Source organism: Podarcis raffonei, chromosome 1, assembly GCF_027172205.1.
Source record: "Podarcis raffonei isolate rPodRaf1 chromosome 1, rPodRaf1.pri, whole genome shotgun sequence".
Taxonomy (NCBI): domain Eukaryota; kingdom Metazoa; phylum Chordata; class Lepidosauria; order Squamata; family Lacertidae; genus Podarcis; species Podarcis raffonei.
This window is the reverse complement of record NC_070602.1, coordinates 12,652,663-12,668,809: the sequence shown is the minus strand read 5'-3', so window position 1 is coordinate 12,668,809 and position 16,147 is coordinate 12,652,663. Positions and strand designations below refer to the sequence as shown.

The following is a 16,147-nucleotide window of genomic DNA, read 5'->3' as shown; positions in this document are numbered from 1 at the left end:
AGCACATTGGACAATCTATAGAGGAGGAGACAGTGGGCTTTCTCTTTTTTAAACAAATGGCTGAACAAATAACAGTAGAAGAGCTTATTTACCTACTTACAGTGCAATCCTATAAATGTCTACTTAGAAGTAAGCCTTATTGAATTTAATAGGCCTTACTCCCAGGCAAACTGGTATAGGACTGCAGTCTTAGTCAATTGGCTGTGATCTAAAATTATCTTGACGGATAGCCAGCTGTAGCTGGAGGGCTTAGAATCTGTAAAAAAACAACTGTACAAATAAAATCCTGCTCATGAATGCTCACACAAGCTAAGGGACAATTCAAATGATCAGATACAGAAGTTTTGTACTCCAGGGTGATCCTCACACACACGAGACAAAAACCCGTTTGATGGTCACTTGCAACCTGGTTTTGTGAATGCATGCATAAAGTGCCTTCGCTGCAGGATTATCTGAAGATCTCTCTGAAAACCAGCTTGGCCACAATTCTGCATGCACAAGTTTGGGATGCTTGTTATTTTCATCATATGACCTGATTTCTTGCAGCAAGGAGAGCTCCGGTGTCCATGCAGAATTACTGTAACTGGAAATTCTATGCAAGATGTCAATACTAGCATTTATTTCTGGGAGATATTCTGTGTAAATATTTTCATGAGCAGGTTGTTGAATCAAGACAGTAGAATATGCATTTTTTAATGGTACAGCAGGCTCCTTTTCAACGGATTTAGAAATGGCCACATCATAGCTGTCAACATCTCCCTTTTTTTAAGGGAAATTCCCTTATTCTGAATAGGATTCCTTGCAAGAAAAGAGAAAAGTTGACAGCTATGGCCCACGTGGGTGGGTGGGTGGAGTGTTTGCTGTTGTTGATAGATGTCTTTGCATAAACAAGGCATCTAATTAATGAGCCCGATCTTTTGACACCCAATTAGTTTCTGCTGCCTCTTTTCACAGGTGACCAGCTTCTAAGTGCCACGATCTTTTTCGATAATATCAAATATGAAGATGCACTCAAGATTCTGCAGTATTCCGAGCCGTACAAAGTACAGTTCAACCTCAAAAGAAAGCTCGCCAGGAAGGAAGATCTTGAAACAATGCATTTTGCAACGCAATCCAAAAAAGAAAAAACGAGTCAGGTAATGCACAGCTGTAAAATTACACTTCAGATCAAGGCATGGATCTTGGGGGAGGTATTAACTTGACTCGTGTAATTTTAGGACAGTGGTCTAGATCTGGCGATATATTGGGCAAACAGAAAGGCATTTCTGCTAGACCAAGGTAGCCCTGTCAAATTTTCACAATTTTTTCAACCCCACTGCAGCGCCTCTCCACTCTATTGCTGCACCACACATTTCTCCAACAGTGAGCCAAGAAACCCCCATCATGCAAACTAACACCCACTCATCTGTCTCTGGATCCAACCTTCAGGGTGTTTTTTTTTAGTGGAAGTGAAATTTGAGGGGATGCGGCCTTTGAGACATTGAATTATTGAAGCCCTTTTTGTGTGTGTTCTTCAGTTTCTGTAAGAATGCAGAAGGCCTCTCAGAATAGGGTGCAATCTCTCTCTCTCTCTCTCTCTGTGTGTGTGTGTGTGTGTGTGTGTGTGTGTGTGTCACATTGGGTTGTCGGGCGTCTTTTTATTATAATTTATTTATTGAATTTTATACCGTCCTATACCTGGGGGAGGGGGTGGTCCTCAGGGCGGTTCGCAGAATGAAATCAAGATATAAAACCACAAAATAAATTGTAAAAATAAAAACATCCCAATATCCCCCACACACATAAAAAAACACATTTTAAAAGGGCATAGGGTGTCAGTCAAATGAACCAAAGGCCTGGTTAATGTCTTGAAGACTTTTTAATTCTTGAGCAGCCAGTCATTTAAATGTTTTTTTGGGGTGAGGATTACTACTTTTTAAATGTGCTTATATTGCTGTACACTGACCTGATGTTTCATGGGAGGGTAGCATGTAAATACTTTTATAAATAAAACAGATACATAAAGGGGGTATTTTTAAGCCCAAGGACAACTTTCCTTCATCGACAACTTCCTGAGGGACCTGACAGGCCAGCAGTAGACAGGGCCTGAGGTAAAAGTGGGGCCGGTATAGACATACTTTGATGAGGAACATGGCTCTTTGTATAGCAGGCCACATTTTTATCCAAAGTATCAAATGTGGTGACAGGAATAATAATACAACAAAACAACAACACCACAAACTGGCTTATAAGTATAAAACCAAATTTACTAGAATAATAGCTAGACTAGAGATAGACTTGTAACCATTCAAACAACAAACATACTAAGGTGCCAAGACAAAGCCTGGAGTAACTGTAAACGCGGAGTGGATAAATGTACAATTCTGTCTTAACAACGTAAACGTTATACAGACTGGATAAATGAACCGTTCAACAAGTAACACAAGTCCAATCATAGAATGGCAACCCCGTGCCGCCACAACGGCAAGGGTAGCACACTGAAGAATATAAAAAAGTTTCAAAATACAGTCTGTATAACGTATACTGCACATGTAATTTGTTAAAATAGAGTTGTACATTTATCCACTCCATGTTCACAGTATCCCCAGGCTTTGTCTTGCACATGGCACCTTAGTATGTTTGTTGTTTGAATGGTTACAAGTCTAACTATTCTAGCTATTATTCTAGTAAATTTGGTTTTATACTTTTAAGCCAATTTGTGGTGTTGTTGTTTTGTTACATTTTTATCCATTCTCCACAGTTCAAGGACACATTCGTGACAGAAAGGAATACAGTGGTGCCCCGCAAGACGAATGCCTCGCAAGACGAAAAACTCGCTAGACGAAAGAGTTTTCCGTTTTTTGAGTCGTTCCACAAGACAAATTTCCCTATGGGCTTGCTTCGCAAGACAAAGTTCTTGCGAGTTTGTTTCCTTTTTCTTAAAGCCGCTAAGCCGTTAATAACCGCTAAGCCGTTAATAGCCGCTAAGCCGCTAAGCCATTAATAGCCGCTAAGCCGTTAAAAGCCGCTAAGCCGTTAATAGCCACTAAGCTGCTAATAGCCGCTAAGCCGCTAATAGCCGTGCTTCGCAAGACGAAGAGAATATGCAGATGGCCTATATATATAATAATATATAATGGTAATATTTTTATTTATACCCCACCCCAGGTTGCCTCAGGCACTCTGGGCGGCTTCCAACACACGAATAAATAATAATAAAACATCAAACATTAATAGTAACAATCAGATTCTATAGTACATAAAAAGTCACAATAACTTTAAAATAAGAAATTTATATCAGATAAAGCACTATTCAATAATCCAATAGTAAACGGTAAAATTAAACATCAGCAGATAATAATTTAACGGTTTACACTTATCAATTCCAAGAAAGAATTACTAATCTATAATCAATAAAGTAACAGCAAATGCATAAAATAACAGCAAACGCACAAAACCATGTAAAAGGGTCAAACTGAGAAACAAGGACACACAACTCAGTTTTTAAAAACTATCCCTGAACTCCTCTCTTCCCAGCTGCTTTTGCTATTCTCACAGTCATGGTCTGGGAAAGGCTCTTGGGGATGGAGGTTGCGACAAGGCAGGTGGAAAAGCCATTGCCTGCAGAAAGTCTCTTCCCCCCTCAGTTCTTCCTCTGGAGCAGAGCAGGTCTCCTATAAATATAGGTTGTGGTGACCTAAGGAACACAATGCGCACTCCAGTTGTGAGATGCGAGGATGCAAGACCAAGGTCCTCTTACACAGGGCAGGCTTATTATACACCCTTGTTTCAAATTAATTGAAACAAACAATGTAGTTTATTGTAGAAAACTCACATATACATGTAGAAAACTCACATTAGTAACGGATATGACCTCCACTATTTTTAAGCAGCATTTGAACACGGTTTGGCATGGAGTCTACTAGTTTCAAACAGTCACTGTTGATTTTCGGATCCCTGTACCACACTTGAATCAGCGCCTGAATGATCTTCTCCATAGTTGTACAGTCTACAGCATGGAGGCGACTTTTGCATATAGCCCACAAGGTCTCAATGGGATTTACGTCCGGGGAATTCCCTGGCCAATCAAGTACCTGTATTTGCTGCTCTCTCATTAATTTCTTCACCACTTCCGATGTGTGACAGGGGGCTAGGTCCTGCTGCAATATCCCAGTACCATCAGGATACGTTTTTCCCCAGCTCTGCAATAACTCTCTTTCGTAGAACCTCAGTATATTGTGGCGAGCACATTATTCCTTCTATTGGCTGTAGGCTTCCGACACCATTATGACCAACTCATTTTTCGTGTTTGTTTTGAGTACAGGATTACGAGTAAGATAGAAAACATGCTTTGTTTCAATTAATTTTCACAAGGGAGTACACCTTCTCTTATTAACAGCTTCACACTGTGTCGTAGTGGCTAGGAACATTGCATCTAGGTTTCAGGAGGGGTACATCACTGGGGAATGGGAAAAGACTGCAAAATTGAGTAAGTTGTATTATCTACATGATATTTTTCAGCAAGTGTTTGTCACCTTGAATTGCTAGACGGACCTAATGGTCAGGGGTCCCTTTACCTTTTTACATTCCCAGAAGCATGAGGCTTTTATGGAATGTGAATCAGTTGTTTTGGAGACTCGTGCACACTCCTGTTTGCTCTGCTTCCAGCGACCTCCCAGCACTGGTTTGTGAAGCCGTGCATGCACAACGTTGGCTACAAGTCACATCTGTCCTGTAGTTCCCTGAGAAATACTGCATTTTGATGTGTTTTCTCCCTAACCAGCTTCAGTCTGATTTGAAAATGTAAGCCATATGATGACATCCATGCCCCCTCTCCACTCACTGATGTGGGCAGGCAATAGGAGACTTGGAAAAACATCCAACCTTTTATCTCATTGTATTATGAAAAAAAAGGGACGCGTGTGGCGTGGTGGGTTAAACCACAGAGCCTAGGACTCGCCGATCAGAAGGTCGTGGTTCGAATCCCTGCGATGGGGTGAGCTTCCGTTGCTTGGTCCCAGCTCCTGCCAACCTTGCAGTTCGAAAGCACGTCGAAAGTGCAAGTAGATAAATAGGAACTGCTCTGGCGGGAAGGTAAACGGCATTTCTGTGCGCTGCTCTGGTTCACCAGAAGCGGCTTAGTCATGCTGGCCACATGACCCGGAAGCTGTATGCCGGCTCCCTCGGCCAATAACGTGAGATGAGCGCCGCAACTCCAGAGTCGGTCGCGACTGGCCCTAATGGTCAGGGGTCCCTTTATCTTTTACCTTTATTATGAAAAAGCTTTAATAAAAATTATTATCATTATTAAAGGGAAATACACCCAACCATGCTGATGTGTCCAATGGTGTCCAAATGTGATTTGAAATGAAGCAGAGGGAAATTATCCCACTGTGTTTTAAGCTGGTAATTGTACACAGCCAAAGTCTCTCTGTTAATTTAGTATGTTTTAACGTTTTGGGGTTTCTTGTTGCTATTTATTCATTTAAACATTCTGATGTACATTGCTTTCAACAATTTCGAAGATGCAATGGGTGGGGATTAAATACATACGTAATAAGTACTACAACCATTTATTTTGGAAATTCTATTTCTCAGGGGAAGGAAGCACTGGAAACATCAGAAAAGACATTCACAGAAGAAGATAAAGCAGACTTAATTGTAAAACAAAGAGTTGGAAGACCAAAAAGATCCAAGAAGGACAGACTTTCCTGGCCAAAATTCCAGTCATTAAAAGGTAAAAAGATACTGGGGCAAAGGAGATCTCGTAGCACGTCAGACGCATACGAACATGCGATTCCCGATATATCCCCAACAAGCACAGACACAGAATCACAATTTCAGCCAGAGGAAATTCATGCAAAAGTTAAAAGAGGAAGTCAAAAGAAACTAAGATTCCCGAGTATTGGATTCAAGATGCACAGAACTAAACAAGAACCAGAGGAGAGGACAAAATACGAAGTCAAACCTCTCACAGACTATGAAAATGATACTGCGCAGGAAATCCCAGAATTAATAACAGTGCAATATTCTACTTCACGGGCTAAAGAGAAAAAACTGGAGGAAATACAGGAACCCAGAAAAGATGCTAAGGAAACAAAATTTGAACCGCCATACCATACAGGTAAATACCCTGAAGTTGAATTAACAATTAAAAAAACGAAAGAAAAGAAATCAAAATCCAAAGCCATCACAAAAAAATCAGAAACGACAGTGATAACAACACAGATAACAAAACCTATATTGCAAACAGGTGAAATACAAGATGTACAAATAAAACCGTTAACACCACCAAAACAACGAAAAAAGAAGCAAAAGGGATCTACAGAAAAAATGTATACAAAATTACAAATGGACAATGAACAAACAGAAAAAGGAAAAAAAGACACGGATGGCATCCAAGGAGTAATTAATCAAAATGAAGAAGATTCAAACGTCATGATAGCAACAACTGACATACGTATGCCGACAGCCAAAGCTTCTTTGGAACTTAAAACTCCACACATACAACTAGAGACACCATCAACTGATATGTCTCTGGGTGCTGCTGAGATTAAGAAAGAGGGCATGGACACTACGTTTAAAATGCCAAAATTCCAAATGCCCAAATTTGGAACAGAACTGAAGGCTCCAGACTTAAAGGTTGAGGCACAATCGGCTGATATTGCTGTAGGTGGAGTTGAAGCTAATCTGGAGGGCACCGACAGTAAATTTACGATGCCAAAACTCCAAATGCCCAAGTTTGGAATGTCACTTCCCAAGGAGAAACTCGCTGGAGAGGGAGAAATCACCTTACCTTCTGTGGAAGTGGATATCTCCAAACCAGAACTGAAAGGGGAAGTGACCCTGCCCTCTGTGGGCATCGAGACTGACGTGAAATTGCCCGGAGCTGAAATGAAGGTACCTAGCGTGGAGTTGGATGTCTCTGAGAAGGCCAAAATCAAAACACCTGATGTCAAAATGCCAAGCGTCAAGGTCCCAAAAATAAAACCTCCTCAAGTGGGAGTCTCACTGCCCAAGGTTGAAGCAGACATCTCTGTTCCCAAAGCAAAAGTGGAAGTTCCAGAGGCAGAGGTCTCTGTTAAGGTCCCTGATGCAGAAGGAAGCATGGAGGGTGGAGGGATGAAAATACACATGCCAAAGTTCAAGATGCCCAGTATGGGTTTCTCCAAACCAGAAATCAAAGGTCCCAAAGTCGATATGGACATCAGTGCACCCAAGGTTGACATTGCTCTTCCAGACTTCAGTGTAACCAAGCCTGAGATCAAAGCAGGTGACATTTCAGCAGACATGAAGTTCACAGCACCTGACGTACAGTTTCCAAAGGGGGAGGCTTCCTTGGAACTGAAGGCTCCAGACCTAAAGGTTGAGGCACCATCGGCGGATGTCACTCTAGGCAGAGTTGAAGCAAAGCTGGAGGGTACGGACAGTAAATTTAAGATGCCAAAATTCCAAATGCCCAAGTTTGGAATGTCACTTCCCAAGGGGAAAGCCACTGCAGAGGGAGAAATCACCTTACCTTCTGTGGAAGTGGATGTTTCCAAACCAGAACTGAAAGGGGAAGTGACCCTGCCCTCTGTGGGCATCGAGACTGACGTGAAATTGCCCGGAGCTGAAATGAAGGCACCTAGTGTGGAGTTGGAGATTGCTGAGAAGGGCAAAATCAAAATGCCTGATGTCAAAATGCCAAGCGTCAAGGTTCCCAAAATGAAGACTCCTCAAGTGGGAGTCTCACTGCCAAAGGTTGAAGCAGACATCTCCCTTCCCAAAGGTAAAGTGGAAGTTCCAGAGGCAGAGATCTCTGTTAAAGTGCCTGATGCAGAAGGAAGCATCGAGGGTGGCGGGATGAAAATACACATGCCAAAGTTCAAGATGCCGAGCATGGGTTTCTCCAAACCAGAAATCAAAGGTCCCAAAGTCGATGTGGACGTCAGCGCACCCAAGGTTGACATTGCTCTTCCGGACGTCAGTGTAACCAAGCCTGAGATCAAAGCAGGTGACATTTCAGCAGACATGAAGTTCACAGGACCTGATATAAAGATTCCAAAGAGGGAAGCTTCCTTGGAACTGAAGGCTCCAGACCTAAAGCTTGAGGCACCATCGGCCGATATTGATGTAGGTGGCATTGAAGCGAAGCTGGAGGGCACCGACAGTAAATTTAAGATGCCAAAATTCCATATGCCCAAGTTTGCAACGTCGCTTTCCAAGGGGAAAGCCGCTGCAGAGGGAGAAATCACCTTACCTTCTGTGGAAGTGGATATCTCCAAACCAGAACTGAAAGGGGAAGTGACCCTGCCCTCTGTGGGCATCGAGACTGACGTGAAATTGCCCGGAGCTGAAATGAAGGCACCTAGTGTGGAGTTGGAGGTTGCTGAGAAGGGCAAAATCAAAATGCCTGATGTCAAAATGCCAAGCGTCAAAGTTCCCAAAATGAAGACTCCTCAAGTGGGAGTCTCGCTGCCAAAGGTTGAAGCAGACATCTCCCTTCCCAAAGCAAAAGTAGAAGTTCCAGAGGCAGAGATCTCTGTTAAGGTGCCTGATGCAGAAGGAAGCATTGATGGTGGCGGGATGAAAATGCACATGCCAAAGTTCAAGATGCCCAGCATGGGTTTCTCCAAACCAGAAATCAAAGGTCCCAAAGTCGATGTGGACATCAGCGCACCCAAGATTGACATTGCTCTTCCGGACGTCAGTGTAACCAAGCCTGAGATCAAAGCAGGTGACATTTCAGCAGACATGAAGTTCACAGCACCTGACGTACAGTTTCCAAAGGGGGAGGCTTCCTTGGAACTGAAGGCTCCAGACCTAAACGTTGAGGCACCATCAGCGGATTTCGCTCTAGGTGGAGTTGAAGCGAAGCTGGACGGTACGGACAGTAAATTTAAGATGCCCAAATTCCATATGCCCAAGTTCGGAATGTCACTTCCCAAGGGGAAAGCCACTGCAGAGGGAGAAATCACCTTACCTTCTGTGGAAGTGGATGTTTCCAAACCAGAACTGAAAGGGGAAGTGACCCTGCCCTCTGTGGGCATCGAGACTGACGTGAAATTGCCCAGAGCTGAAATGAAGGCACCTAGTGTGGAGTTGGAGGTGTCTGAGAAGGGCAAAATCAAAATGCCTGATGTCAAAATGCCCAAAATGAAGACTCCTCAAGTGGGAGTCTCACTGCCCAAGGTTGAAGCAGACATCTCCCTTCCCAAAGCAAAAATGGAAATTCCAGAGGCAGAGGTCTCTGTTAAAGTGCCTGATGCAGAAGGAAGCATCGAGGGTGGCGGAATGAAAATACACATGCCAAAGTTCAAGATGCCCAGTATGGGCTTCTCCAAACCAGAAATCAAAGGTCCCAAAGTCGATGTGGACGTCAGCGCACCCAAGGTTGACATTGCTCTTCCAGACGTCAGTGTAACCAAGCCTGAGATCAAAGCAGGTGACATTTCAGCAGACATGAAGTTCACAGCACCTGACGTACAGTTTCCAAAGGGGGAGGCTTCCTTGGAACTGAAGGCTCCAGACCTAAAGCTTGAGGCACCATCGGCTGATATTGATGTAGGTGGAGTTGAAGCGAAGCTGGAGGGCACCGACAGTAAATTTAAAATGCCAAAACTCCAAATGCCCAAGTTTGGAATGTCACTTCCCAAGGGGAAAGCCACTGCAGAGGGAGATATCACCTTACCTTCTGTGGAAGTGGATGTTTCCAAACCAGAACTGAAAGGGGAAGTGACCCTGCCCTCTGTGGGCATCGAGACTGATGTGAAATTGCCCGGAGCTGAAATGAAGGTACCTAGCGTGGAGTTGGAGGTCGCTGAGAAGGGCAAAATCAAAATACCTGATGTCAAAATGCCAAGCGTCAAGGTTCCAAAAATAAAGACTCCTCAAGTGGGAGTCTCGCTGCCAAAGGTTGAGGGAGACATATCTGTTCCCAAAGCAAAAGTGGAAATTCCAGAAGCAGAGGTCTCTGTTAAGGTGCCTGATGCAGAAGGTAGCATTGATGGTGGCGGGCTGAAAATACACATGCCAAAGTTCAAGATGCCCAGTATGGGTTTCTCCAAACCAGAAATCAAAGGTCCCAAAGTCGATATGGACATCAGCACACCCAAAGTTGACATTGATCTTCCAGACGTCAGTGTAACCAAGCCTGAGATCAAAGCAGGTGTCATTTCAGCAGACATGAAGTTCACAGCACCTGACATAAAGATTCCAAAGGGAGAAGCTTCCTTGGAACTGAAGGCTCCAGACCTAAACGTTGAGGCACCATCGGCAGGTGTCACTCTAGGTGGAGTTGAAGCGAAGCTGGAGGGTACGGACAGTAAATTTAAGATGCCAAAACTCCAAATGCCCAAGTTTGGAATGTCACTTCCCAAGGGGAAAGCCGCTGCAGAGGGAGAAATTACCTTACCTTCTATGGAAGTGGATGTTTCCAAACCAGAACTGAAAAGCGAAGTGACCCTGCCCTCTGTGGGCATCGAGACTGACGTGAAATTGCCCAGAGCTGAAATGAAGCCACCTAGTGTGGAGTTGGAGGTTGCTGAGATGGGCAAAATCAAAATGCCTGATGTCAAAATGCCAAGCGTCAAGGTTCCCAAAATGAAGACTCCTCAAGTGGGAGTCTCACTGCCCAAGGTTGAAGCAGACATCTCTGTTCCCAAAGCAAAAGTAGAAATTCCAGAAGCAGAGGTCTCTGTTAAGGTGCCTGATGCAGAAGGAAGCATGGAGGGTGGCGGGATGAAAATACACATGCCAAAGTTCAAGATGCCCAGTATGGGTTTCCCCAAACCAGAAATCAAAGGTCCCAAAGTCGATATGGACATCAGCGCACCCAAGGTTGACATTGCTCTTCCAGACGTCAGTGTAACCAAGCCTGAGATCAAAGCAGGTGACATTTCAGCAGACATGAAGTTCACAGCACCTGACGTACAGTTTCCAAAGGGGGAGGCTTCCTTGGAACTGAAGGCTCCAGACCTAAAGGTTGAGACACCATCAGCGGATTTCGCTCTAGGTGGAGTTGAAGCGAAGCTGGACGGTACGGACAGTAAATTTAAGATGCCAAAACTCCATATGCCCAAGTTCGGAATGTCACTTCCCAAGGGGAAAGCCGCTGCAGAGGGAGAAATTACCTTACCTTCTATGGAAGTGGATGTTTCCAAACCAGAACTGAAAGGGGAAGTGACCCTGCCCTCTGTGGGCATCGAGACTGACGTGAAATTGCCCAGAGCTGAAATGAAGGCTCCAAGTGTGGAGTTGGAGGTTGCTGAGAAGGGCAAAATCAAAATGCCTGATGTCAAAATGCCAAGCGTCACGGTTCCCAAAATGAAGACTCCTCAAGTGGGAGTCTCGCTGCCCAAGGTTGAAGCAGACATCTCTGTTCCCAAATCAAAAGTGGAAATTCCAGAGGCAGAGGTCTCTGTTAAAGTGCCTGATGCAGAAGGCAGCATGGAGGGTGGAGGGATGAAAATACACATGCCAAAGTTCAAGATGCCCAGTATGGGTTTCTCCAAACCAGAAATCAAAGGTCCCAAAGTCGATATGGACATCAGCGCACCCAAGGTTGACATTGCTCTTCCGGACGTCAGTGTAACCAATCCTGAGATCAAAGCAGGTGTCATTTCAGCAGACATGAAGTTCACAGCACCTGACGTACAGTTTCCAAAGGGGGAGGCTTCCTTGGAACTGAAGGCTCCAGACCTAAAGGTTGAGGCACCATCATCGGATTTCGCTCTAGGTGGAGTTGAAGCAAAGCTGGAGGGTACGGACAGTAAATTTAAGATGCCAAAACTCCAAATGCCCAAGTTTGGAATGTCACTTTCCAAGGGGAAAGCCGCTGCAGAGGGAGAAATTACCTTACCTTCTATGGAAGTGGATGTTTCCAAACCAGAACTGAAAGGGGAAGTGACCCTGCCCTCTGTGGGCATCGAGACTGATGTGAAATTGCCCAGAGCTGAAATGAAGGCTCCAAGTGTGGAGTTGGAGGTTGCTGAGAAGGGCAAAATCAAAATGCCTGATGTCAAAATGCCAAGCGTCAAGGTTCCCAAAATGAAGACTCCTCAAGTGGGAGTCTCGCTGCCGAAGGTTGAAGCAGACATCTCCCTTCCCAAAGCAAAAGTGGAAGTTCCAGAGGCAGAGGTCTCTGTTAAGGTGCCTGATGCAGAAGGAAGCATTGAGGGTGGCGGGATGAAAATACACATGCCAAAGTTCAAGATGCCGAGCATGGGCTTCTCCAAACCAGAAATCAAAGGTCCCAAAGTCGATGTGGACGTCAGCGTCCCCAAGGTTGACATTGCTCTTCCTGATGTCAGTATAACCAAGCCTGAAATCAAAGCAGGTGACATTTCAGCAGACATCAGCCTTTCAGCACCTGACATGAAGTTTCCAAAAGGAGAGACTTCCTTGGAACTGAAGGCTCCAGACCTAAAGGTTGAGGCACCATCAGCGGATTTCGCTCTAGGTGGAGTTGAAGCGAAGCTGGACGGTATGGACAGTAAATTTAAGATGCCCAAGTTTGGAATGTCACTTCCCAAGGGGAAAGCTGTTGCAGAGGGAGAAATCACCTTACCTTCTGTGGAAGTGGATGTTTCCAAACCAGAACTGAAAGGGGAAGTGACCCTGCCCTCTGTGGGCATCGAGACTGACGTGAAATTGCCCGGAGCTGAAATGAAGGCACCTAGTGTGGAGTTGGAGGTCGCTGAGAAGGGCAAAATCAAAATGCCTGATGTCAAAATGCCCAAAATGAAGACTCCTCAAGTGGGAATCTCACTGCCCAAGGTTGAGGCAGACATCTCCCTTCCCAAAGCAAAAGTGGAAGTTCCAGAGGCAGAGGTCTCTGTTAAGGTGCCTGATGCAGAAGGCAGCATTGATGGTGGCGGAATGAAAATACACATGCCAAAGTTCAAGATGCCCAGTATGGGTTTCTCCAAACCAGAAATCAAAGGTCCCCAAGTCGATGTGGACGTCAGCGCACCCAAGGTTGACATTGCTCTTCCGGACGTCAGTGTAACCAAGCCTGACATCAAAGCAGGTGACATTTCAGCAGACATGAAGTTCACAGCACCTGACATAAAGATTCCAAAGGGGGAGGCTTCCTTGGAACTGAAGGCTCCAGACCTAACGTTTGAGGCACCATCTGCCGATATTGATGTAGGTGGAGTTGAAGCGAAGCTGGAGGGCACCGACAGTAAATTTAAGATGCCAAAATTTCAAATGCCCAAGTTTGGAATGTCAATTCCCAAGGGGAAAGCCACTGCAGAGGGAGAAATCACCTTACCTTCTGTGGAAGTGGATATCTCCAAACCAGAACTGAAAGGGGAAGTGACCCTGCCCTCTGTGGGCATCGAGACTGATGAGAAATTGCCCGGAGCTGAAATGAAGCTACCTAGCGTGGAGTTGGAGGTGTCTGAGAAGGGCAAAATCAAAATGCCTGACGTCAAAATGCCAAGTATGAAGGTCCCTGATCTGAAGACTCCTCAGGTGGGAGTCTCGCTGCCGAAGGTTGAAGCAGACATCTCTGTTCCCAAATCAAAAGTGGAAATTCCAGAGGCAGAGGTCTCTGTTAAGGTGCCTGATGCAGAAGGTAGCATTAAGAGTGGCGGGATGAAAATGCACATGCCAAAGTTCAAGATGCCCAGTATGGGTTTCTCCAAACCAGAAATCAAAGGTCCCAAAGTCGATATGGACATCAGCGCACCCAAGGTTGACATTGCTCTTCCGGACGTCAGTGTAACCAAGCCTGAGATCAAAGCAGGCGACATTTCAGCAGACATCAGCCTTTCAGCACCTGACGTGAAGTTTCCAAAAGGAGAGGCTTCCTTGGAACTGAAGGCTCCAGACCTAAACGTCGAGGCACCATCGGCAGATGTCACTCTAGGTGGAGTTGAAGCGAAGCTGGAGGGTACAGACAGTAAATTTAAGATGCCAAAACTCCAAATGCCCAAGTTTGGAATGTCACTTCCCAAGGGGAAAGCCGCTGCAGAGGGAGAACTCACCTTACCTTCTGTGGAAGTGGATGTTTCCAAACCAGAACTGAAAGGGGAAGTGACCCTGCCCTCTGTGGGCTTCGAGACTGACGTGAAATTGCCTGGAGCTGAAATGAAGGCACCTAGTGTGGAATTGGAGGTCTCTGAGAAGGGCAAAATCAAAATGCCAAGTGTCAAGGTCCCAAAAATAAAAACTCCTCAAGTGGGAGTATCGCTGCCAAACATTGAGGGAGACATCTCTGTTCCCAAAGCAAAAGTGGAAATTCCAGAAGCAGAGGTCTCTGTTAAGGTGCCTGATGCAGAAGGAAGCATCGAGGGTGGCGGGATGAAAATACACATGCCAAAGTTCAAGATGCCGAGCATGGGTTTCTCCAAACCAGAAATCAAAGGTCCCAAAGTCGATGTGGACGTCAGCGCACCCAAGGTTGACATTGCTCTTCCAGGCGTCAGTGTAACCAAGCCTGAGATCAAAGCAGGTGACATTTCAGCAGACATGAAGTTCACAGCACCTGACGTACAGTTTCCAAAGGGGGAGGCTTCCTTGGAACTGAAGGCTCCAGACCTAAAGGTTGAGGCACCATCAGCGGATTTCGCTCTAGGTGGAGTTGAAGCGAAGCTGGACGGTACGGACAGTAAATTTAAGATGCCCAAATTCCATATGCCCAAGTTCGGAATGTCACTTCCCAAGGGGAAAGCTGTTGCAGAGGGAGAAATCACCTTACCTTCTGTGGAAGTGGATGTTTCCAAACCAGAACTGAAAGGGGAAGTGACCCTGCCCTCTGTGGGCATCGAGACTGACGTGAAATTGCCCGGAGCTGAAATGAAGGCACCTAGTGTGGAGTTGGAGGTCGCTGAGAAGGGCAAAATCAAAATGCCTGATGTCAAAATGCCCAAAATGAAGACTCCTCAAGTGGGAGTCTCACTGCCCAAGGTTGAGGCAGACATCTCCCTTCCCAAAGCAAAAGTGGAAGTTCCAGAGGCAGAGGTCTCTGTTAAGGTGCCTGATGCAGAAGGCAGCATTGATGGTGGCGGAATGAAAATACACATACCAAAGTTCAAGATGCCCAGTATGGGTTTCTCCAAACCAGAAATCAAAGGTCCCAAAGTCGATGTGGACATCAGCGCACCCAAGGTTGACATTGCTCTTCCAGACATCAGTGTAACCAAGCCTGAGATCAAAGCAGGTGACATTTCAGCAGACATGAAGTTCACAGCACCTGACATAAAGATTCCAAAGGGGGAGGCTTCCTTGGAACTGAAGGCTCCAGACCTAAAGTTTGAGGCACCATCGGCCGATATTGATGTAGGTGGAGTTGAAGCGAAGCTGGAGGGCACCGACAGTAAATTTAAGATGCCAAAATTTCAAATGCCCAAGTTTGGAATGTCAATTCCCAAGGGGAAAGCCACTGCAGAGGGAGAAATCACCTTACCTTCTGTGGAAGTGGATATCTCCAAACCAGAACTGAAAGGGGAAGTGACCCTGCCCTCTGTGGGGATCGAGACTGATGAGAAATTGCCCGGAGCTGAAATGAAGCTACCTAGCGTGGAGTTGGAGGTTGCTGAGAAGGGCAAAATCAAAATGCCTGACGTCAAAATGCCAAGTATGAAGGTCCCTGATCTCAAGACTCCTCAAGTGGGAGTCTCGCTGCCGAAGGTTGAAGCAGACATCTCTGTTCCCAAAGCAAAAGTGGAAATTCCAGAGGCAGAGGTCTCTGTTAAGGTGCCTGATGCAGAAGGTAGCATTAAGAGTGGCGGGATGAAAATGCACATGCCAAAGTTCAAGATGCCCAGCATAGGTTTCTCCAAACCAGAAATCAAATTTCCGAAAGTCGATGTGGACATCAGCGCACCCAAAGTTGACATTGATCTTCCAGATGTCAGTGTAACCAAGCCTGAGATCAAAGCAGGCGACATTTCAGCAGACATCAGCCTTTCAGCTCCTGACGTGAAGTTTCCAAAAGGAGAGGCTTCCTTGGAACTGAAGGCTCCAGACCTAAACATCGAGGCACCATCGGCAGATGTCACTCTAGGTGGAGTTGAAGCAAAGCTGGAGGGTACAGACAGTAAATTTAAGATGCCAAAATTCCAAATGCCCAAGTTCGGAATGTCACTTCCCAAGGGGAAAGCCACTGCAGAGGGAGAACTCACCTTACCTTCTGTGGAAGTGGATGTTTCCAAACCAGAACTGAAAGGGGAAGTGA

General features: G+C 45.4%; 1 protein-coding gene across 11 annotated transcripts in view; it reads left to right on the top strand.

The window, feature by feature from the left end:
• The window catches only part of LOC128399037 (protein AHNAK2-like), a 64,812-nt gene that overhangs the window by 37,392 nt on the left and 11,273 nt on the right, over positions 1-16,147 (top strand). For 4 of the 11 annotated variants that reach the window (XM_053360332.1, XM_053360531.1, XM_053360698.1 and 1 more), the window contains exons 6-10: positions 955-1,136; positions 5,578-11,575; positions 12,299-12,421; positions 13,115-14,793; positions 15,502-15,682. In XM_053360332.1, the coding sequence (XP_053216307.1) occupies positions 955-1,136; positions 5,578-11,575; positions 12,299-12,421; positions 13,115-14,793; positions 15,502-15,682 (8,163 nt within the window). Of the gene's footprint in view, positions 1-954; positions 1,137-5,577; positions 11,576-12,211; positions 12,422-13,114; positions 14,878-15,501; positions 15,683-16,147 lie in introns of all 11 variants that reach the window. The other 7 variants (XM_053360780.1, XM_053360613.1, XM_053360863.1 and 4 more) reach the window with 7 other exon arrangements.